The following is a 24,548-nucleotide window of genomic DNA, read 5'->3' on the forward strand; positions in this document are numbered from 1 at the left end:
TCGCACCCAATACGGCACGGCACCTCCCTGGACCACTAGGGGACACACATACAAAGTGTTTAGGTGAGATGTTGATTAGTTGAACAATTTGTGAAAAACTCTTTCCACAGTCAGACACAGTATTTTGGAATTAGAAGGTAGATTTGAAAATGCAGTGACAGCAGGTTTGAGCAGCGTGTTCAAGTTTTTTTTCCACTTTCTCTGAGGCCTTTACTCTACCCTTTACACTCACAATCATATGTGCAAAATGTATTCATGCAGAAAACAGCCCTTTTTACACCTTTTCACTGTTTTTAGAAGAGCTACAGACCACCAGGCTGTGTTACTGCCCAAACAGACCACCCTCATACACCATGCTATATATCTAATTCCACTCCTGTTGCACAACGTGGTCTCGTACGATTTTTATCCTCTGTCTCAGACCGCCCTTCCCTCCTGTTCATCTCCCCCTCTATCAGCTTGCGTTGTGACTCATGTATTATTGTAGCGTTAACGTAGGGAAGCACCCGTTGACCGGAAGATCTGCTTCTGGAGATTGAGCCAGTAACTAAACGACACTTCCTGTCTCCCACTCCCCAATCCCCCACTTCTAATGTTGCCTTACACAATCATTTCATCCACATTAAACAGTTTGGCTAAATGATTTCTACCCTTTTGAGCTGTAGATTAGAGCTGTACACTTATATAAGCAGCATGGAGAACAATATTTTAATTTATTCTGAAGTAGATATTTCAAACAGTCAACAACCTTACCTGCACACTGGCTGGTGTTTGGAGAAACACTGAGATTTTTCCTTCAGGGATCAACGTACCTTTGCATACTTTATGCAAAAATTTTTAGTTTGGATGATGAATATTTGTCACATTCGAATGAATCGTGACAAAATAAACATTTAAGGGGAAAGTACAGCAAATCCTATGTGAGACATCCTCCTTCCGACATTTTGCGTTTGCCCACCATGATCCCCTCGGCAGAATGCCATATGAATCAGGGGTCGCAGGTCACAGCAGGTTTGCATTGAATCAAGCGCCAAATACACCCGGACACATGTTACAGATGTATCCTCCACTTCTCACCACCAATACATCTACATTTACGTCAGGGGGTCGTGGAAAAACTTAAGTTCGAGCTGAATGGGCTGATAATCACAACCAGGCTGGCTGAGGCTAAAAGAATAAGGGAAGGCTCGGATGATGGGGGATCAAAGAAGAAGTGGATGATTGGAAGTTGCTGCCTTGCTCGATGTTCAACGCCGGGGTTAACCATTCTGAGGTGCGTGAAGGAGAAAGGTCGGAGCACAGCGTCTCATGGCGTTCGCCTGGGTGCGGCCGAGCGGGAGGCGAGTGCGCGGCGAGCGGGTCTGCAGGATTGAGATAAATTCAGAAGGGAGTCGAGAGGAAGCGCTCTCACATCACTTCCTCTCTTTGTTTCAGCCGCTATTTTCAAGGCTTGGAATGTAGTTCCTGCAAGAGGTGAAGGAATTCAAAACAAGTTCATTAACCTCTGCATGGGGGAGCCTGGAGGTGGGAGAGGACGCTGGACGTGAGTAATTTGTTGTTGTGTTTGTGAATGACTTAGTCTTAAGGAGAGTCCATGTGTTTCTCTGTTTCTGTGGCGTTTATGAAACATTGTCAATTAACCCCTATCAAACGTGGTTTCCTTACTGTGTGTGTTGTGTGTCCTGTGTGTGTCCCAGGGTCTGTGGGAGAATGAGCGAACTCGAGTACCACGCCCTCATCACATCCTGTTGCCGGCCTGTCCTTGTGTGTGTGTGTCTCAGGCTGGGGTCCACAGACACACCAAAGTCCTGCTGTCCCAGGACACTGACATAAACACTGACCCCTGCAAGGAAGCCTGTGTGTATATGTACATGTATGTGCATTTGTGTATGTACTTGTGTACTTGCAGACTTACTATGCCCGTTATACATATCTGCAAAATGTTTTCCCATCAAACGAAAATGTATTTTGCTCAACAAGCACTGTGTCTTCCCACAGCTCGGAACACCTGACACTTCCATTGTGTTGCATTGTTGCAGACAGGATGTCAGTCGTGCATGCCGACAGGCTTTTATTAGTAAGTGGGTACGTCTCCCTTGGGGACGTCTCCGTGCCCGGCTCTCCGCTCACAGACGTACGGAAATCCACCATTTTTCTTATTAAAAAAAAAAAAAGACCTCAGCCTTGCTGTAATGACTCTCTAGGAAACTGCAGTCAGCAGCAGAAAGATTAAGTTTTAGTTAGACAACCTCTCACAAATGTGAGAAAAAAGGAATTCACTATCTTTTGGCCCTGTTGCACCTGTTAATACAATGTGGTGTATTTGTAAGTTGATTGCGGTTGTAAATCTGTAAGTCTTAAACAGTCGATTCAATACATTTTCCTCTTTCTAATTGTTTAATCTGGAGGATTTTTAGACCCCTGAAGATGTAAAGCCGCCAAGTATTTGACAAGAAATAGCAGAGTTGAGACACGTCTTAAAAATGATCCAACTTTCTTGTTCTTTCTTGTTTTTCCAACTACATATCCCACATATATTTTCATCTTGACACTTCTACAGTGAGCAGACCTGAGCTGAGATATGTAGATATACTATGAGCGATGTAGCATGACCAGCGTGTGGGGGAGTTTTTTTCCGTGTTGTAAGATTTAATCCTTTCTACAGGTAGGATGATTGTTTTTAGTGATATGTACACTAATATATTTAGATATAAGTTATGTTAATTTAACTGTCAGCTAATATACGTGAGAAAGTCTGTCAACAGTGTCTTTAACTTTGCTGCTCTGTGTTCAATATGTTTCATGACTATGTCATGTTTTGCTTGTGACAACCCAAGAGATTAAACTAACTTTAAGCTAACTCTGCATCAAATGGCAAAATGTATGTTTAATAGTGTCCATGGTCCCTTTAGAAATAAAAAAAATAAGCTGTTGTTTGTTTCTTTGAGGCTAGGTTAACATTTAAGTACTGTTCTGTTAAAGGCAGCTAAATTAAGAGAGTGGCATCCACCCAAAAAGCAACAAGGAGCATTTCCTGAAATGTCATACGGCGCCTTTAGCAGACAAAATGGCGCACTGATAAATACACACACCTCAACATGTGGATGCTGTTAGTCTGGCTGGGTTAAATGCAGTAAGTGTTTCTCTTTATGAGGAAGGAACCCATTTGGATTATTGTTAGATACAACCTAACAATTGTTTTGCTGACGGCTTGTTTATCTTGAACGCGAGCTCAGCCTCCCTTCCCGTGTTTTACCACCCTTTGTTCACAATTATTTCTCAACGCCGTGCCGTTCTTACCTTTTCCCCATCTGTGGCATCACTTTTGTTGACGGGGTAATGCCACTCACACTTTGTGGGCATGTTAGGGCCCCCGTTGCTAATGTCTTTGACAAAGTTATGAGAGCGCCTTGCCTCATAAAGCCTGTGTGCAGCAGCGTGCAGTAGCTGTTAGGAGAGAGGCCCATTTGTCAGCCTAGTTTACTGAAGCATTTTGCTCCTCGTGCGTTCCGGCCCCATCGAAGGTTACAAGGCCATTATTACTATTTTCATGCTCTCATATTCAAATGATTGACAACGTTAAGGAAGCAATGCAAAACCTTTGGGTATCTTTTTCTGATTGTTTCCAATCTACGGAGGTACGGGACCCAGTGCCCTGTGTGTATTCCACTCAGTTCAGCAGGCACATTCATAGAAATGCTGTCACTTTTGATTTGCTCCGATTTGCTCTGCATATAATCACATTTATACTAAATGGATGTCAAGGACGGTGGAGCTTTGGATCTCATGTACAACTGGAGACAGACAGAGGATCAAGTAGCTGTAATGCTGAGACTGTTGCTCGGTGTGCCTGGGGTTCGGCTGTGGTCGAACATAAATCGCCTCCAGAGTCGCTCTGATATACCATAACTACTTCTTGGCCATCTGTGCTCAGTTAGAGAGTTAGATACCTTTTTAATGAACCCATCATTACAAAGTTAGGAGAAAGTGACGGCTTTGGGCTGGTATTCCCTCTCTGCGGTCCACGCATGGCTTCCCTACATGCAACTGTTCAAACAGTACTTTACTGCATGATAGAGCTGCATTGCTCCAAACTTAGGGAAAAGAAAAAATCTCAATCCCGACATCAATGAGAATCAAGTTATAACCTGAGTAAGAGAGCAGAGTTGGGGTCTTACACACAGAGCTGCATTCTCATAAACATCTCAGGAGAACAAGGAGTCATGCTGCTCCTCTTCTGGCACAACTTCAATCTAAACCTACAATCCTGCATGTTGCATTAAATGTTCCAACTTCTCTGCCACGACATGAACATGTGAGGGGAAACTGAGACAGAGCTGCAGCCTGGTGAGGTAGAAGCAGAGCAAGGGAAGAATGTCTTCTTTTTCAAACTTAAACCTCAAAATATATAAAAATCCATTATGTTGTGCAATCAGAGATTACATTTTGGTTGTAAAAGTTGCGCTTGATGAAATCAGGCAGTTTCACTATCCTATGAATAATTAAAAATGTATTACATTTCTCATTACATTTGACAGACCCAAAAACTGAGAGAATACAAATATATCAGAGGTGCAATACACACAAGACACCAATTAAGAATAGTTTTTGGTGATTAAGGACCAGTGTAGATGTTCTGTAAACAAAAACATGTGATTTCCACAGTGGAATTTATATTTGATGTCCTGCCTCCTGGACGCTCTATGAAGATGCCACCCCTTACCTGAATGTGCCAGATATTTTCCTGTTGTTGGTTCTGATCCACACAATCTCATATGTGAAATGCAAACTAAATTGACACAAGACAACTATAAACATCACAACCTCTTTTTGGTAATTTTCTGTCTCTTTTGGGTAGTTTTTTCCTCTTTGTTGTTGTTTTGTGTGTGTGTGTCTGTGCAAATTGCCTCTCTTTGTGGTTGTCTCTTTAAGGTAATTTTCCATCTCTCTGTGGTCATTTACAGGGTTTTAACTGAGGCCTGTGATTTAACAGTCACAGAGGCTCTGACCCAGGGGCCCCCTGACCTCTTGGGCCCCTGGGCCGGGGTCTCGTACCTCCAATCGATAATACACCCACGCACCATAAGGAAGCTCGATACATGTTGTCATTTTAAGTGAATGGTTGTTATTCACTTCCTGCAGACAGTGATATCTGTTTAGTGTGTTTGCTGAAGTAATGACTCTACACAAATGAGTACTGTTCCTGAGGGAAAAGCAGGAGTTATACATCATTATTGAGATTAGTAATGCAATGATCAGGTAACTAATCTGTTAACCAATCCATAGTTTTGATAGTTGATTGGTTGTTTTAAACAGCTGCGATTAATATTTCTGTATTAACAATGATCACATGGCTTCTTGTCTATTAGCCGACCCCTGAAGTGAACAACGGACCAAATTTGTGAATATACTGATGCGTCAGAAGAGGGGAATGTTAATGAAAATAATAGTTACTTGTAACCGTAGACATGACTATTTTGTAACTAAAGCAAACCATGAGTAAAATGAGCTTGTTAACAGTGATAGTTTAGGAGGAAGCAGTCCATGTGTTGGTTGGTCTTGGTCTTAATGGACCAGTACCCCCTCTCTCTCTCCCTGAGGACAGCCCTGAGACAGATGGCTGCACAGAAACCTTCCTGCTCTCTGCTCCTCCCTGATGTCACTCAGCCTGCTTTGATGTAGTACCCCTCCATTCAGGAAAGAGGACGTTATGTTCGTGGCACGCATCAACAATCTATGAAATCTGATTTTGGTCTCAGTCACAGGAAGGGAATCACTTGTGTAGAGCCGTGTTCTTAAAGCAGATTTGTCAATTTATCATAATGTTGAAGAGAGGTGAGGGGATGAATCTGTGGTTAAAAAGGAGGGCAAATTAAAATTGGATTTAAGGAGGTTAAGTAATTAAAAATGAATGATTCCTCGGATTTCTACAAACAATAAGACGACTGATCACAAGTGCTTTGCAGATGTCCTCACTGAAAGAACTGTTTCCATTTGGTTCCAATGGAGATTTGATCGCCTTTTTTAATTTATTGTTTATTCTCAGAGTTTCTGGTCTCCTTATAGGAACCTTAACAGGACATAGCCCTTTTACTAACCTACAGCACTGCATAATTACAATCAGCCTTGAGAAACAACAGTACACTATGCTGGCAAGAAGATAGAAAAATGTTGGCGCGTCGGTCCACAGCTTTGGTCCAGACTGAAATATCTCAGAAACTACTGGATTGTCATGGTCTTCGAGGATAGGGGAATTGCAACAGTGTAGAAAAACCAGACCGTTGATTTGAGCTGAGAGGACCCAAGTCATGTGAGGCCCCCAGGTCCCTTTTGCATTGGCCCCCAAGTCCCTTGAAATGCGCCTGCCAGAGGATGCTGACTTCAATTATGCTCTGATAGTTCCTGTAGCACCACCATGAGATTTGCATATTTAGTTTTGGATAAATGCCAAAACTATTGGATAAATGCCATAAAACGTGTTGCAAAACTTGATGTTCCTCTGGAGATGAAATGCAATCACAGTGGTGATCCCCTGACATTTCCTGTCTCCAATGTTGTGTTAACTTTATAGCTATATAATTAGGTTTTTGACCAAATACCTGCAAAACAATAATTAAATTCTGACCAGATTATTTTAGCATACTAACACGATAATTATAATAATGTTTATTATTATCCAGTGAAATAAGCTTCACATCTGCAATTCTAGAAGGGAGCACTGAGGGGGCAAACCTCCACCAAAGCTTACGCCATGTCACGTCATGTTAAAGTAAGTGAAATAAAACGTCCTGGATCTGCTCGTTTATCTGTATCCACTCCAACATTTCACTGAATTCGGTTCAGTAGTTTATGAGTCTTTGAATAATCCTGCTGACTAACCATGCAGCAGTAATGAAAACATAACCTTCATTGCAGAGGTAACAAATTACCTCAAACACAACATGAGGCCTCACTATTCATGGTTCCAAGATGATGTATCCTCATGACTTCAGTGATCCCCTCAACATTTTCTTCCAGTGTGACCAGCAGGTTGAACCTTTATAAAAATATTTATAAGCACATTTATTTCAAGCACATTTGATTAGATGTTAACAGTTGTTATTTGGGAAAACATACATGCTTCGTGTCTCCTTAACCATTCTTGAAATTATTAATGTTCTCACGCCGGTATCATTTCCCTGTTTAGTCTACTCCTGCAAAAGTTGGATAATAATCCTCAGAGGAAATCTTAGGATAACCCTCTTGGAAACAACACACACAGAAAAAAAAAGTGTAGAATGCTTAATATTGCTGCTGACAAGCCGTCATTACAGTTGGCAACATGAAGACACATTTAACAGCCAAGAAATATTACATTTCTTCTTGTAACACTGCTCCTTGCTAGAAAAAAAAGGGTAGGAAAAGGAACTTTTGATTATTCTGGAACAGGCAGGAGAAAATATTTGAGGATTATTGTGGCAGCACTTTGAGAGCGTCCACACTCGACACTCTCGCAGCCTCAAAGAACAAACCTTGGGAGACCCAGGGCCACAGTTGACATGGCCTTTATTTCAAACTGTAGCCTCAGAGCGGGAGATTTTAATTACTATGGTAAATCAGACTCATGGGTTCCTGGGACACAGAGTTTGGTGGAATGTGTTTAACTCCCTAATCTCTCCGCACTGCTGATGACAGACTGACAAGGAGAGCTGGCAGCAGGAGGGCGGAAATGCTGTATGAAGGAGAAGCCATTAAATAGGCCATTACCGCATGGATTTGTGAGGAAAATGCACACACGAGACAAAATTAGTCGAGGGTATATTCGGTCTGGTCGGGTCTCTCAGAACTCTGCTGCAGTTTTTGAATGATGTATTTTAAAACTACCAGTGGACGTCGGAGCCGAGCACAGGAAGTCTTTGCATTTCCAGGAGGGCTGTGGACGAGTGCAAGCCTCGGCTTTGTGTCACGCTGAGGGTGACAGGGGAGTGATGGGATGGTGGCAGGCCTTGGACAACAGGATATCCTGTTTGGCTGCTCAGCATGGAAATCCTACACAGCAGAGACGCATTCTCCACCTCCAGCCTCGTTCCCTGGTCATTTGTGAATCAGCAAAGTTGATCAAATCTGACATAATGGTTTTTTTTTTGCAACATTTATTTGGAAAGAACACTTGATCGACAAATTCAACTTGAAGTCAAAAATGTGAGGAGGATTGGAATCTTGCTGCACAACTTTAGTGATTTTCCATGATGTCATACACGTGTCTGCGTATTTTACAGTAAACCACAATCACCCAGTGTTAACTCTGGCCTCACTTCTTTACACAGTAATGCATGTTACATCCCTATTAAAGTATCAAATCTCTAAAAGCTGTACTTTCTTCATTCTACTCCAGCTGTCCATTTTCAGCATACAAAGTACAAGACACTCTGTCAACTTCATGATTTAGGAAAGACACATTATTTATCTTAAAAACATTGGTACAATCAAAAGTTTGCTTTCAACAGTATTCAACTAGAATCCTACTGAGAGAGTGGGAGGTATTTATTATTAGCAACTTAAGTAAACATCATGTTAAAAATAATGTCTAATGTCTACTATTGATGTCCATGTATTTAATTAAAAACAAAAAACTGATGAATTGAATCTTCAATTTATTTTCTTGCATGTACTCTGTATGTCATGTTACAGTTGCATATTTGAATGTTGCCATTGTTCCAGGCAATTCAAATAAAAGTAACTGACCATTCTGATCAATTTAAATAAAATTAAAATGAGAATACATGCGAAGAAAAACATGTGAACTGACGCATAAGCCTCCTCCTTTCAATGGTTTCCATAGTCACCAGATCTCTGCCCATTTGAACACTTTAAAGAGTCTGTTCAGAGGAAAACAGACACGTCCGTGCTCACGTGGACACACACGTGCAAACTAAAATTGAATATAGCACAAAAACAAACTAACTGTGACACCAGCAAAAAAAAAATGAAGATGCACACAAGATAAAATCAACATAAAACAGGAAGCACATGAAAAACAATAATATTTTATATCTATTATTTTGTCTACCACTTTCCCGAGATTGCTGCAGCTGTTAATCCTCTTGTCATTAAACTGTTTATTGTTCACTATTGAGACTCCCTTCTGTCACACAGAGACCTCCCCTGCTCTCTGTCGATGCAACACTGAGTTGTAATCTTATTATCTGTATTAAAATGTTTTTGTTTAAACGGTTTTTCTGCGTTATTGTTGTGCGCAGCTGCCCTCTTGTTCGTGCCCCATCCAGGGTCACTGCTACTGCCCTTTAGCAAAATCTGTCAGGCCCTCTCTGACGCAGATCCTTTTCCTGTCCAAGTGAGATTTTTATTGTTCCAAGGGTGCAGGCTCCGCAATCTCACTCCCCCAGCCTTTTCCCGTTTCCCCTTGAAGAGGAAGCGCTGCTATGCTTCATCTTCTCTGGGACAAATCTGGCACAACGACTGCGAAACTTTGCTTGTGTCAGCCAAGTCTTGATTTCAAAGAATGAAAAGAGTTCCTTAAAAAGAGGAACACACACACCGATGCATATTTTATTGCGGCACCCCCCTGAGCGTTCAGCCTTCTATTCACCTGCATCCCTGAATTGAAGTGTTCCCATGGTTCCTCAGCACGTAGTAGCTCATACAAATAGCTCCTGGAATGCATGAAGGGTCAGACTGTTGGTCACTATGAGCATTTATATGAACGCTTTAAAACAATCCCACACATTAGATACTCTAACAACCGACACAGACGTAAACCTTAAAAAAATACAGGTCTTTTAAGTAGAGGAGCCGCCCGTGTTCTGGTTCATGCCCTCTGAATCCCAGCCACTGAACCATAACCAGTTACCACACATATGCACAAAAAAAGCCTCCCGTGAGTATGTGTGCACACATACTTACACACACACTCACATTTGAACTGTGTGAGTGTGAGCGCCTGTTCTGCACGTACTTAGAATGACAAACGAGTCCTGGTTGTCAGACTAATCTTAGTCAAGCTCAGCTTCAAGGCAGAGGAGGGGCAGCCTGTCTGACTTCGGTACATAGCAGCTACCACTGCTGAAAGCTTTTGTACATTAGGTACCTGATCTGAACCTAGAGGGCCTGGAACCATCAGGACAAGCTCCACAACCCTTCACTAGAATGGTGCTAAGAGCAAACACACACTTTCACCACGGCCTAAGAGTCTCCTTATGAAACCACCTCTGATTTCACTCTATCATTTTTATTTGCAAAAATGCACACACTCATAAATACCAGTCCTGTAAACATGCCTGGGGTTTTTCATCAGGATCCATGAATTATTCTCTGAGAAATCAATCAAAATGTTCAAAAACATCTCACAACTTTAAAGAAAGTGAAAAGTAAATCTTGGATACAACCCATACTTGTACCAAGGACCAACAGTTTCCTTAAATCCAACCAAGCTGCACCGCATTTCACACCCTCATAGAAAATGTTTTCACAAGGTTAAAGAACATTACAAAAAAACACTTAGATCCGGGTTGCACCAAAATTGAACGGGAACCCAACCTTCAGCTAAATCTTGTGGAAATCCTTCCTGTAGTTTTATGCGTATGTGTAAACAAACCAAACAACAAACAAATGAACGGGAGTGAAAACATAACATCCTTGGTGGAGGTGAATCATTTGAGTGAATTTGTGAATCTGAGAAGCACAATCTGACCACATGTTTTTTTGACAGCTCTTTGCTTCAGTTTGAAAGCTGCAGGAAATCTAGACCTTGTTGAAAGAGTGTTTTTGATTTTAAAATGAATTCACTCTCTATGGTAACTGACATTATCTAGATCAGCACATATATATCTTTTGTAATCCACAAAAACTGTGGATGAGTGACTGAATGTCTGTCTCTGAGCTGCAACAGAAGCTCACAGCGGGAGGAGGAGGGAAACGAAACACACTCCTTATCAATGTGTTTGGCTTTAACAAGCTGCAATTTGACAGATTTGATCTCACAGTGACCTTAAACGCTGTCAACATGAGCCTATACGAGCAGCCGCTTTGCCATTAGCGTCAGTATGTGAGTCTACAGTGAGCGGGGTTCTATCCAGCTCAGCTAATAGAAATAAACAGTTGATTCCTGTGTGTCCTCTCTGGACTGTGAAGGCAGCAGAAGGCCCTGATGTGTGTGGAACCTCTCACTGCCCCCTTCAAGATGTCGGACTGCACCACAATGGTGGTGGTGGTGGTGGTGGTTGTTGTTTGGGGAGGCAGAGACATGCTTCAAAAAATCAGATTTGCGAGGCGGTTTGAGCAGGATGGAGAGTGTTTGTGCAGGAGTGGGGTTTTATCAGCGGCGAACACTCACAGGAAGTCCGCTTTGGGATTGTCCGTCCAATTCCTGCGTTCCACAGGAAGCCCTGCATAAAAAGCAAGTGAAAAACGCCCAAAGACATTTCATTTGCCACCAGTCCAGTCACCGGCAGCACCTCGAATCAGCCCGAGAGCTCCTTTTTCCACATGAAGCCACCGAGAAGAGCTTTAAAAGACACTGGCACCATGGAAGAAGGCTCTAATCCACCGCTCCGGCGGCTCGAGCCCAGGGCCGCTGCTCAGCCTGCCCACGCACCCGATGACCCCATACTGCGAGGGTAAGATTAATCTCTAATTTTCTCTTTATTCATTTTATTTCACGCTTTTCAAAAGAGCTTGTTCATCTCCAGGTTTTTATGTGATGTACAAAGGGGTTTTAAAGCTTATTTTCCTTTATAATGTCAATATTCAAGAGGTTTGAATTTTTTTATTTTGGCTCTCGATCAAATATTTTGATTGAATACTGTTTACTGATACATGATTAGGAAACAAACACATGTTCAGCTTAACAAAACTAACAAGCTGAACATATCAACCTATCCACACAGGTCAGATACTGTAATGTAGGGTCACACCTACAGTGCAACACTGTTGTATATAATCTTTGCGATTCAGACTATTGTGTAACAGGGGAAGAATCATTATGTGCATATTGCTGCACTATGTGTGCTACTGTAAAATATACAGCTCTGCCAAAACAGATCATCACTAATTTCTGTACAAATGTGAGAATTGACATTTAATGCAGGGTCTGTGAGCTGTAATCATTTACTAATGAGACTAACGGCAATGAAGTATTAGTACTCTGCACGGGTTAACTAAAGTATGACATAAATACAAGCCTTACTTCTTCTTTTTGGCTTAGTATAACATTTATTCATTAATTCCAGCCAGTCACGTACCAATTGAACTGATTGACCTTAAGCATAATTTCAGAGGAGAATGATGGGCACATCAGAAATGACCAAAAAAAAGGAAAATAAACACCATTAATTCAAAATAAGAAATTGACAACAAGGAAGTGTTTTATTCTAAAAGATATGTTTCTTAAAATTCACTTTCCAAGCAACAAAAACGGAATTAAAAAAAAAGTACGGTAACTTTGAAAGATACACACTTATTAGATTAGAAGCAAGGAAGAAATCCCATGATGACCAGTGTGGACAAGAGGAGTGTCCATTACTGGTCATGCATACATGTACAACAATTAAAACAGAATCATTCTGTATCAGTGCAACACAGACACATGTCAAAGAAAATATTTTACTTTATTTCTCTCTTTTGATATATATTCTAAATGAACCGGGATTTCCCTCTTGTGGGGGATGAACACACACACACACACACACACACACACGAACTTTTCTGATGTTATTGACAAAAGTTTTATTGAGATGCACATTAATCAAATTGTTTTATCACTCGGTCCCATTTGATATCAGCTTCGTGCGTAAACCCCCCTCTGCAGTGACTCTGTACTCAACCATCAGCTCATAAACTCAGTGCTGGAAACGTCTCCGCAGGCTATAACTAAAGAATTGAGGTGCTGACGTCACAGGGGGGTCCTCAGTACAGGCAGTGTGAGCTGGGACCCTCAGCTGGAGCAGCAGTAGTATAGTAGTAGTAGTAGTAGTAGTAATAGTAATAGTAATATAGTAGTAGTAGAAGTAGAAGTAGAAGTAGAAGTAGAAGTAGTATCAGGAGGAGGTGCTTCCATCACCCCCCACGCTGTGTGAGTGTGAAGCCGCAGGACAAACCTGAGGAGCAGCGGACTCTTCATCCCCGGACCCTCACACTCCTGCAGCGGGTTGAACCGGGACCCTCTCTCCGCCTCCTGCTCTCGACCCCTGGGTTCGGCCTGGATTCACTGTAGCTGAAGCGGATCGTTCACGCGCACGGTTTGTGTTCATTCATGTCTCCATGCACGCGCAGCCGCGGGTATTACTGTCCCGCGTTGGCATGTGCGCGCGCGTGTCCTGCAGCAGTGAAGGAACGTGTTTGTTTATTTGTTTGTTTTGTTTTAAAAATTGCGTATATTTCTTTATTCGAGTTCGAGTGTGCATGTAACTTTGCGTGCGTGTGCGTGAGATGATGCTCTGAGTGAAGCGTGTTGCTCTGAAAGTCTCCTGGTAGGCAATTTGCAGCGCTGTAAAACAGCGACCTCTCGTGGCGAGTATGATGAGTACATGTGCCTGCTGAACTTGTATTGCGCCTTATGTGTCAGTAGGACACAAACAAAACACTCACTGATCAGCTTTTCTTCTAGAACACAAGCATTCATTTCTATTCATTTCAGTTTATCTTTTGCTAAACTTAAAGATGTCTATTCAGAATAATATTTCACATAGTTACAATAAGAATACTACTACTACTAGCAATAATTTGATAATAAATAAAACAATGTGGAGAGAAGCCAATGAATCCAATGTCATTTAAAATCAAAGTCAATAAATGATATAAGACAAAATACAAAAAAAATACATAATGAAAATGTGAACTCATAGACGGCAGATAAAACAATATCACTTAAACATAACTGCTCGAGTAAAGAATAAAAGACACATAAGTAACAGCTAAAAGCAATCAAATAAAAGCCCTTTGGTAAAAGTACATTTGAGCCATCATTAAAAAAACTTCAGATCTGAGTTCATTTTGTAAAACTGTTCCAAAAACTATTTTAAACAATTTGTATCCCCTAATTTATTAAGCTGAGCACCATTAGTTCATTGATTTGTGAAGAGTCACATGAGTTTTTAATGTCTGAACAGCTTCACATTACATCATCATAATAAAACCGCCTTAATCCAATCACACAGCCGAGGTATTTTTATACACCACACCCATATAGTATAATCTCCTGTGGGGAAAACGTTTCCCTTGTGACACTGCCAATTGTAACACATGTGCACTCAAGCGCACACACACACACACACACACACACACTCTGTCTTCAAAGCCCCTTCCCACCCTCAAAGTCCCACTCGCTGCAGTAATTTGTCAATGAACACCGGCTTTAGATGTGAGTGTCTCCAAGCGTTGTGTCAGAATGGGATCAGAGGGACATGTAGACTCAGCATCACCTCTGAGGAGTCAACCTGCCATCACACCGGCTGGCTTTAATGCAGACGGTGGAGGTTTCCCCTGGGGGGGTTCTGTTAGGACAATATCGGAGCAGGTCCAATAAGCTGTGTGTTACACTTACTCTCCCTCCTCACAAACAGCCTGCTCAGCACTTCTTTTAATCCTGTACAGTATGTAGCAATCTAATATGGCGTGAAGGCATCCGGAGGGTTCTCTGTCTTTTGTCCCTGTCTTTTGTCTTTTCGTCTCTGGGTCTGTGCAGGTGCAGGTCAGCGAGAGTTCAGTCTCCTTATGTCCACAAGAACTCATGACTGACTCAGGTTCAGCCACTAAAAACAAAGTTATACATCTTTAACTGATTTACTCTCACTCAGTTGTTGCATCCCAACAAGTGTTGCATTGTGTGTGGTGTCAACATTAACCTCACATAGCCGAGCTGTGGTCCTCTCCTGAGATCAGCTCAGAAAACAGATCTTTACGGCTGCTCATAAAACGGTTTCAGACTTGAGGATGTAGTGCAACTAAACACGTAAGATCACGCCTCCTAAAGCACACACTCCGTTTTATAGACTTTAAAATGGCTCACAAAGGAGAGACACTGAATCGGTGATGAAAATAAAAAGTTAGGAACAGGTTAGAATTTCAGAAATGCACAAATGATGGCAAACCTTCAAAGATGATAATTTAATTGTAAAAACTAAACCAGATATGACCAAATCAGGAAATGCTAATAAAAATAGTGTAATTCAATTGTTGGTTGGCATTTTAATACAAGTAAAGGTCACACTTTAAAGTATAATAAAAATAATAACTTAATAATAACTTGAGTTTTATAGCAGCTTTTAAAGTGATCCGAAAAACTGAAAAACCACTGCAGCTCTCTTTTATACTCTGGTGTCCTACTGCACAGCTCAAACTCATCCAACTAATATGAGCACATTTTTCATTTCACAGTGTGACGTGAAGACTTCCACCTCTTACATATTCAGGGTTGAAGAGAAACAAGTCTGCTGTTTCTCACCCTCTTACCTCACCTGCTATAGTCTTAAATCACAGAGCTCCTATAGACGAGTGGCAGGTTACAAACTCTGATTTAATGTGCACTCATGCTTTTGAGAGTGGTTACTGGTCTCACAGACATGACACAGCTGACTGTCACCCCCCATCCCTTCACTGCTCTTCAAAAGAAAAGGAGTTTTGAACTGTGGCTGCAGAGGAAGGAACTTTCCATTTCTGTTTCTGTGGGAACTGTTTTAGGAGCTGTCCACTTGTTCACCTCATTTCTCAGCTCCGGCCCCTGATGTTCCAAATCTGTACTAATCTCTCGCCTCCTCTCGTTTACAGGTAGCTGGAGCTGTAATCCCCCTGGAGGAAAACATTAAGAGACGTTAACTTCTGTCCAGCAAACCCTCCCTCCTCCTCCCTCTCCTTCATCATCCTCCTCTCCTCTTCCCTCCGACCGGCCCTGAGACGAGTGTGAGAGCCGGAGCGGGGGGGAACGTGGGAAAGAGGAAGACGATGTACCAAACGCTGCTTCTCTCCTCCTCCCTCTTCATCCTCCATGCGATGGGCGCTCCCCAGTTCTTCGCTCACCACGGGTAAACGCTCGCTCACTCACTCCTCTTCCTGTGTTGTCGGTCAGACTCATTCTGTTTGTTTCAGCGACGTCTTCGCTCCACTCAACATTCTCTCCTGCCGGGAATGTATACAAATCGGTCAAATGACATTTAGACATTTCAGAGTGCGCTGTCTCTCGGGACCACAGCTCCGCCGGCTTCAGGGAGTGTCCGCAGGCTCACGCTGTCATTTTCAAAATAAACCGAAAGGTCAAGTGGAGCCGAATAGGTCAAAGATCAGCTCTTAACTCTGACACATTTGCGAGTGATTACATGGGTTAGTCAGGAGCAATTAGGCTTAAATCCAACATGTAGAGAAAAATAAAAAACCTTGACACTTTAATCTGGACTTTCTCAAGCTTTCTGATCCTAGAGGAACAATTTAGAATCCGACCATCCCTCAAAAAACTTCTCATCTCAACCCAGATGCTATTTGCAGCCCAAACTCTGAACTCCAGGTCACTTTTTAATATTTGAGTCTCACGTCTCCCGTTATTTTCTGCAGGAGGAGGGTGTGTGGCCGAGACCTCCGTCACAGCGTTGTCATGGCGACGGAGTCCTACATTGAACCGGTGCACAAGCCCTACATCACCGTGTGTCAGGGGCATCGCCTCTGCAGCACTTACAAGTAAGACGAGCTTCTCTCCCCACGCAGCAGCACAACAAACACAACAAACACACACAGAGGTGGACACACACACACAGATGATGTTGGCTGAACCGCACGTTCAGGCGTTCAGGGCACATGAGGACTCCGGTCAAAGCTGTGTCTGATGAAACTCTGATAAGATGTTTATTTGATGAAGAGGTAAACATTGTGTAAACATTGCTCTACATGTTTAGGAAGGGAAAGAAGCCATAAATGGATCTTGACTTCCTCACACACACAAACACACACATACACATAAACACAAAGGTCTGCTCAGCTATCCTTATAAGGACTTTGCGTTGACTTCCTTTAATTGTGTAGTCAAACCAAAACCTTATCTCTAACCTTAACCGATTCAACCCTAACCTTATCCTAACCACAAGTCATATCTTACCATTAACTTAAATAAGGACCTCAGAAGTTGTGTTTTTTTGCCTCTTCAAATTTTTTGCTATTTATGAACAGTGTTTATGCTGGAAAAAGTCTTAAGTCAACGCAAAGTGAACTTATTTGTCAATTTCTCTTTATGTTCAGGACATAGACAGGATTTAAATGCTGTTTCCCTGTGATCCCTGGTGTAAATATATCAGTAGACATAAGTACACATAAGAATATGATTGTACTACAGTTCAGAGGACATTACATTGGCATACATTGGTAACATAGTTACTCTTTGCCTATCATTACCATACCCAAACCTAACCTTTACCTGAACCTGAACATAACTTTAGCTAAACCAGCACCTAACTTAACCTAACTTTTAAAAATGTCTTTACATTTAAAATGTAATGATTTGCTTGTTGTCCCCATAAGGAAGACAAGTCCTCATATGTGCTAAACAGATTCAGGTCCCCACAACATGAGTAAAACCAGGACCACACACACACACACACACACACTAACGTGTTTTGTTCAGGACTTGGTCATGGCAAATATTTGGGAGGAATCTAAATATCGGGTACTTTCCCTCACAAACCAAAGTTCACTTTCACTTCTAAGTTCTTGTGCACACTGTGTGGCCAGGTCTCAGACACTCACTCTAATCCCATCGCTTTGCTGAACCGGTCGCTTTGACTTCTAGTTTTTAACCTCTTGCCTCAGTTTATCACCCTGCATCTCCTTTCGCAAACCCAACATACCAGAGTCTCAGCAGACTGCAGCAAATCTCACATTTTACTACTGACTTTGCATCTCTCCTCATGCCCCCCCCTCACTCCCTCTCTCTCCATTAACATTTCATCTCTGAAACACTCAGTGGTTTCTGGATTCCACCGAATTCCCGTTCTTTCATCAGCGCCCTGGCAGCCCGACAGAGCAGGGGGGAGAAACTGGAGGGGTTCCACCTCACACATGGAGACGCTGATGGTGTGATTACCCAGAAACCCCCTAATGTCTTCTGGTGTCTGTGTTTTGTCTCGGCAGGACTGTGTACTCGGTGGCGTACCGGCAGGTGAGCCGGCTGACGTCACCTTCCCATTTCTACCCAGAGTGTTGCCCGGGGTGGCGGAGACTTCACTCTCCCAACTGTAACCAAGGTAACACAATGCTGATCCATTTTGGGAAATTCATTTGTACCTTAACATAAAGACTGGAACCAGAGACAAACTGCTAGCCTAGCTTTATCTCAAGGTAACAATGAAAACTGATTTAATTTTTAAAGCGTACGTTTTGACAGGTTATGGTTTTATGTTTGGCTGTGACTATTTCTATTTACAAATTAGGGAATTTCCCAGTTCCCATAATGTTCATCCAGCTGAGAGACAGTCAACCACAACTTTCCCACACTTCCCTTCAAATGTGTCTTGCAGCCGTGTGTGGACAAACCTGCGTGAACGGAGGAACCTGCTTAAGACCCAACCAGTGCGCCTGTCCACTGGGCTGGACGGGCCACCAGTGCCAGTCAGGTAAACACACATTTTGCATTAGACATATATTTATTGGTTTTATACATTTAAATCAATTTACATTCATACATGAACCTTCCCCAACCTGAACATATGGCAGTATAAAATGTCAGTAAATAATACAAATATCACAAAAATGGTTATGATTAAAACATCAATTCAAGGACAAAAAATTACAATAAAAAAATAATAATTCAGTTTAAACTAAATTAAAACAAAATTAAATATATATATATATAAGTAAAATAAAATACAGTCACAAACATGGAACAGAGTACAGCACACATTCCTCACAACAGATTAGTCACTTCACATTTCCAAACCTCTTCATTGTCACCATTCGTAACAAAGTCAAACATTTTTTAATCTACTCACATTCCCACAAACAGTGGTATAAAGTACCTTGATTAATATTGCACTTATAGCATCGGTCAGGCATATTAGGATCACACTTGTTTAACTTCACAGGGGTGATGTACGTTCTCATTATTCGGTAAACACACATTTACTTGCACAAGCACACGAGTTCCCTGTGCATATTCCCATAGACAAACCCTATTTCCCCATCTTTCCCTGTCTACCAGACGTGGACGAGTGCAGCGAGCGGAGGCCGTGCGACCAGGAGTGCGTGAACACCGCCGGCAGCTATCGGTGCACGTGCAGCGACGGCTTCAGGCTCAACGGAGACGGCCGCTCTTGTCAAAGCCTTCCTCCTCCTCCTCCTCCTCCTCCTCCTCCACCTCCTCCTCCTGCAACGCCTTCCTCTCCCACCCAGGCAACAGTGGGTGGCCGCACCGACCACACGGGTAAATGATCTGACGTGTTGCGGCCTTGGCGTGCGCTCACACAGTTTGTGTCTTGCAGCAGCAGCAGAAGAGAGGAACCCAGCCAGCTTCGCGGTCCATTATTACTTTTGGTACGCGCTATGCCACTCTCAACTCGTACCGTGAGTAATAATGCACTGCGACTGGTGCAGACTCCAGACAGATGTCTCGTGGCGTCGGGCCCCAACGCGGCGAGAGACGAGGACCAGTCGGACTCAGTGAAGCAAACATCTGCCTCTAATAGAGCTCCCATGCTAATACAGACATATTTTCATCCCACACACGCCATAAAATGTTGCAATGTTGTCTCCGGCCGTGTGTCTTAGCAACAACACAAACCCCTCCTCCACCACGACTACGGTGACCCCAGGTCATTCTTCTTTTTTGAATCCCTGTTCTCAGTCAGCGTTGTCGCTCTTTTGGGAATTTACGCATGAAATAAAGAAGACCTCTCTCAAATCTTTTTAACCTCTGAGGGATGTTTTATTTATATTGAGTGACTATAAATCTGAAGGCAAGGCTGACTTGTGTAATGTCAAAAACAGAAAGATATATTAGTCTATAATAGTGCCAGAGCGCCAAATTTCTCAGGCTTGGCTCCAAACTCCCTCATATTTATCAGTGTTAGGATAAAATCACACAAAATACAACTCCTCAACTGTAATGAAACGCCCCCCCCCCTCCCCCCCATGACTCAACATGATCAGTATTGCGGAGTCATCAGAAAAAGCACACAGAGAGAAGATGGTGAAGAATATGACAGATTTCTGTACTTGTAGAAAGCGATTATCTGTGGGAGTTTGAACGCTCAGCTCTCTGTAAAAAATACAAAACCGGTAAGAGGAGATGTTTCGCTCGAGGCTGCATCACTTTTATCTGTTCACAGATGTTTGAAGAGATGTAAGAGGAGGAGGAGGAGGATGAGTGTTGGACAGCATTTCTGTCTCTTCATCTTTTTCACCTCCACGTCTCCCTCCTTTTCATCCTGCTCTTGGCCAGCACTTGTGTTCTCATTCCAGCTCCGTCAACCCCTGTCTGCTGGGGGTCACTTCCAGACAACCCCTCCTCCGCTTTCTCCTTTCTTTTTTCCTCCTCACCCTGTTTCTCAACTCCTTCTTGTCTCATTAATGAGCCACATCTGGGAGAGATTGAGCCACGCTCGGTCTGCTTCCCTGCAACGGAAAGAACGGATGAGTCTTCGTCTATTTCTGGTGACCCCTCTCTCTGGGCTTGTGTATCAGTTTTTTTCGGCCCGTTCCCATATCCGCTCTGTGCTCTGAATGTCTCTGTGACCTCCCTGCAGCTCTCGCGGCCTTTTTCCTGGTTTGTAGTTTTGAAACATTGCCGTGACCATGAATCAAGAGAGAAGAGGAATTGCTGAACACAGGACTTACAAAGGGAACTTCTGAGATTCAATCCTTGATGTATATGTCTGTATTTGTATGATCTGCACAGGTGGAAGTTTCAGCCAGGTGGAGAACGTGACGGAGGAGGTACAGAGCCTGAGGGAACGAGTGGAGCTCCTGGAAAAGGTAATAATACATGAACAGGTTCACACACACACACACACACACTCACACACACACAAACAAAACCACCCAGCGTGATTCCCCCCCAGTCGTGCTCCCCATGAACACCTCTGATCCTTATTTGATGGTCTTATGTAAACTTCTTGTTTTAACCAAAGATTCTTTGAAATGCCAGACCAGCCTTTTAAAAAGTTTAATGGCTTTTTTCTTTCATTGAAATCCCGTCTGTGTTCAGTGCCAGAAGCACAATGGGTAAATAAGTATTTTTTTAGCTGCTTTAGACTATTTATTAGTTGTTTCTTCCTCTCCTCCTCTTCCTCACTCCTTGCAGAAGTTGCAGATGGTCTTGGCCCCCTTCACTAGCTTCTTCCCACTATCGCTGGATGAGGGTGTGTCCGAGAAGACTACCTTGCTGTCCCACTCCTTCCAGCAATTGGACCGCATCGACTCCCTCAGCGAGCAGATCGGCTTCCTGGAGGAGCGCCTTGGCACATGTGAGTGACCGCCGGCTGATCTTCGATGGTTCACAGATGAAATCGTAGAAGTGAGACGAGGGAAAATCCGATATTTAGTTGAACGTCATTGAAACTTTGTGTCCTTCCAACTTAAAAAAGATCAGAGAGCAACCTGAAAAAGATCAGAGAGTAAAAAGTCAAATTCTTCAGTTGTCTATAATTGAATTAAATCACATCAGATTAATAAAAATCCAATAACATGATAAAATATTGTGCCTGCACTGCAATAACTTTATTTTGGCTGTGATACGTCAAATGGTTCAATCAAAGTGGATCAAACTATTAGTGAAATCAAACATTTGCTCCTTAATTTGAACTTTAGAAAAACATTAAAGGTTCTTTTATTTTATGATTTTTGGTCATAAACCAAAATATTGGAGAACTTCGACCTGATGAAGTCACCAGAAGAAAAGACAATGATTCACCCTGAGGAGTCTGCACAAAGTGTCATGGCTTTCCATCCAGTAGATGTTGAGACATTCACTTAATACTGCAATTATCAACCTCATGGTGGCGCTAGAAGAACAGCGGAGGACCACCGGGTTTGCAGGAAAACGTGGTGTTTTGAATTTTATTCTCCATTCGGCCTATTTCACCATATTTTCAAATGATCACCACACAAAATAAAAACTCTACTACAATCCTGATCTTATGAACTATGGTAAATTGCACAATATTATAGACTGTGCAATAATCAAGTTCAATCTATGCACTTTATGATGTGAGGATCAATGGCCCTTGATTTGACCATGTTATATCTTGTGTATTTTTCTTTTTATGAATGTGTTCCTTATACACCAAGTGGAGTGGTAATATTATACATTCCTTTGTATCACTATGACAATAAAGCCTTTATATTCTATCCTATTCTATTTATAGGGGAAGTTTAAATAACTCTGGGACTCTGATAATTCTTCAAGTCTGTTGTATATTGAATTTGTCCTAAATTTAATTCCCTATGGTCTTTAACATATCTTGTTGCAATAATTTGTTGCAAACGTGTGAATAGACGTAGTTGGAAAATCTGTTATCAATCATCTTTGGACCATTTATAGTCAGTACATTGTTTGGCTGCAGTAACAACTGAAGCTGTGCTCCCAGCTCAGCAAAAAATATGAGACATCTCATCCCACAAACAGAAATGTCTTGACAGTCAGAAGCAGAGAGGAGAGGAATTTAGTTCAATGGTTTTGTTCAATGGTTCAAGGAAATAAAATACCATGGTCTTTTTCTCACTGATGACTGAATGAGACATTTATCCACAGTGTCATTATGATGTTCTTCTCTGAGAGATAAATATTAATTATTGCCTTTTGCACGTTGGGCGGGCGCAGCTCATCTGTGGAGAACTTGCATGCCCAGGCTCATGGTTTGTGCCTCGGGTTCCCAGATGGCGTCGTGCCAGGCCACTGTTCGTGTTCTCTGGCGTTGCTTCGCGTGAGGCACCTCCGGGACTTCTGATGTAGACATTTTATGCGTCGCTCGGATGAGTCAGGGAGCAGCATCGTCGACGCTTTCGCTCAGAAAGAGATGCACCCGCGACTCATCCAGGCTCAGCAAACCGTGGAGTCCTACATATGAGCTGCCTTTTTTTATTAAATGAAATGATAAATTATAGTGGCTTTATCTCGTATTTCTTGTTTTTCTTTTAAATGCCAAAAACCCTTTGTGATCCTGAAATAAAGTTTGATTGAATAGGTATGTGATTCATTCAAAAAAACTGAGCAGAATTCATTGTGTTAACCTTTTCCCCTCTTCTCTCCCTGCAGGTTCTTGCCAGGAGAATTAACCACAGAACATCATCATTCTCAGACATCTCCCCCCCCCACACACACTCATGGAAGCACCACAGCATCCAGTGTGTGTTTGTGTATGTGTGTGTGAGAGAGAGGGGATGGCAGAAAGCCGACACACAGCCTTGGTCTGTGTGTGTTAATACTGTGACGCAAACGATCTGTGATTTTCCTTATTCCCAACAGCTTCATTTTTACTTGTCTCATTGAATCACTGTCAAATGTGTGATTTGGTAACTGTATCTGTGTCTGGGTCAGTTTCTCCCCCTGACATCATCCCTGTAATGTCTAAATCAAACCTTCCTGAGGGGTCAAAGGTGAAAGTGGCCACTTTGTCCCTGTGTTTGTTTTGCATCGGTGCAGCTGTGTCCTCTGTCGGAGCCCCGGGGCAGATGTGGACATCTGTATTTATCTATTTAAATTATGATTATGTTCAGTTAGACATTTGTACCTAGTTTTGTAACATTTTGTAATAAAAAAAGTCTTAATCGCAACATGTGTGTGGATCACTGAATAATGTTTGCAGCTATGTGATCATTTCGACGCTGCTGATATAAGATTATACAAACTCTCCAGGCAGCTAACACAACACTGCAGGTCTAACACTGAACTCGACTCTATATATTCTCTAAACAGAGGTGGATGAAGACTTCAGATTCTTCACTTAGATAAAAATATCAACACTGCACTCAGTGTAAATTACATTGTGGCTCAGGAGGTAAAGCAGATCGACCACAAACCATAAGTTGCCAGTTCGATCTCAGTCTCCCCCATTTCCTGTGCCTTGTGGAACTAGAACGTCTCTCAGTAAACTGCATGCCTCAGCCAAGGCCCAACAGTCTCCTAATGAAACCAGATCAATATGGACTCCTAAACGTGCCCGATTTTTTCTAATTATTCTAAGAAATTAAATTAAAATGTTTAAAATCTCACAATGTAAAAGAAAGTGGGGGAAAAAAAAGTCGCTCCGCAGCGTGATTCAGATCCGCACCGAAATCGAATGGGTTATTCTCCGGGTCACGTCCCACCCCTCCTCAAATATTCATGGGAGTCAATCAGTAGTTTTTGCATAACTTTTTTGTGTGGTGCGTTAATGAGTAAAACATAATCTGGCGGTGTACAAATCAATTTAAAAATATTTGAGTGATAATGTGATCCTCTTATTTCAAAGAAAAATGTCACATTGTTCGAGTAAATCCATAAAACTGACTTCTTGTGACTTGGCAGATATTGGAACTTAATAGAAAAGTAAATTAGTAGGAAGGAAACATTTGCCAAGTTTGAAGGATGCAAAATGTTT

At 42.2% G+C, this 24,548-nt stretch overlaps 1 protein-coding gene across 1 annotated transcript; it reads left to right on the forward strand.

The window, feature by feature from the left end:
- Positions 1-11,437: 11,437 nt before the first annotated feature.
- On the forward strand, positions 11,438-23,742 carry egfl7 (EGF-like-domain, multiple 7). Its single transcript, XM_061077130.1, has 9 exons — positions 11,438-11,615; positions 15,763-16,016; positions 16,540-16,662; positions 18,106-18,218; positions 18,492-18,587; positions 19,172-19,393; positions 20,867-20,943; positions 21,272-21,434; positions 23,225-23,742. The coding sequence occupies exons 2-9, from the start codon at positions 15,937-15,939 to the stop codon at positions 23,242-23,244; spliced, it is 894 nt and encodes a 297-aa protein (XP_060933113.1). The 5' UTR covers positions 11,438-11,615; positions 15,763-15,936; the 3' UTR covers positions 23,245-23,742.
- The last annotated feature ends 806 nt before the right edge of the window (positions 23,743-24,548 follow it).

The sequence above is a fragment of the Limanda limanda genome, chromosome 1, assembly GCF_963576545.1.
Source record: "Limanda limanda chromosome 1, fLimLim1.1, whole genome shotgun sequence".
NCBI lineage: Eukaryota > Metazoa > Chordata > Actinopteri > Pleuronectiformes > Pleuronectidae > Limanda > Limanda limanda.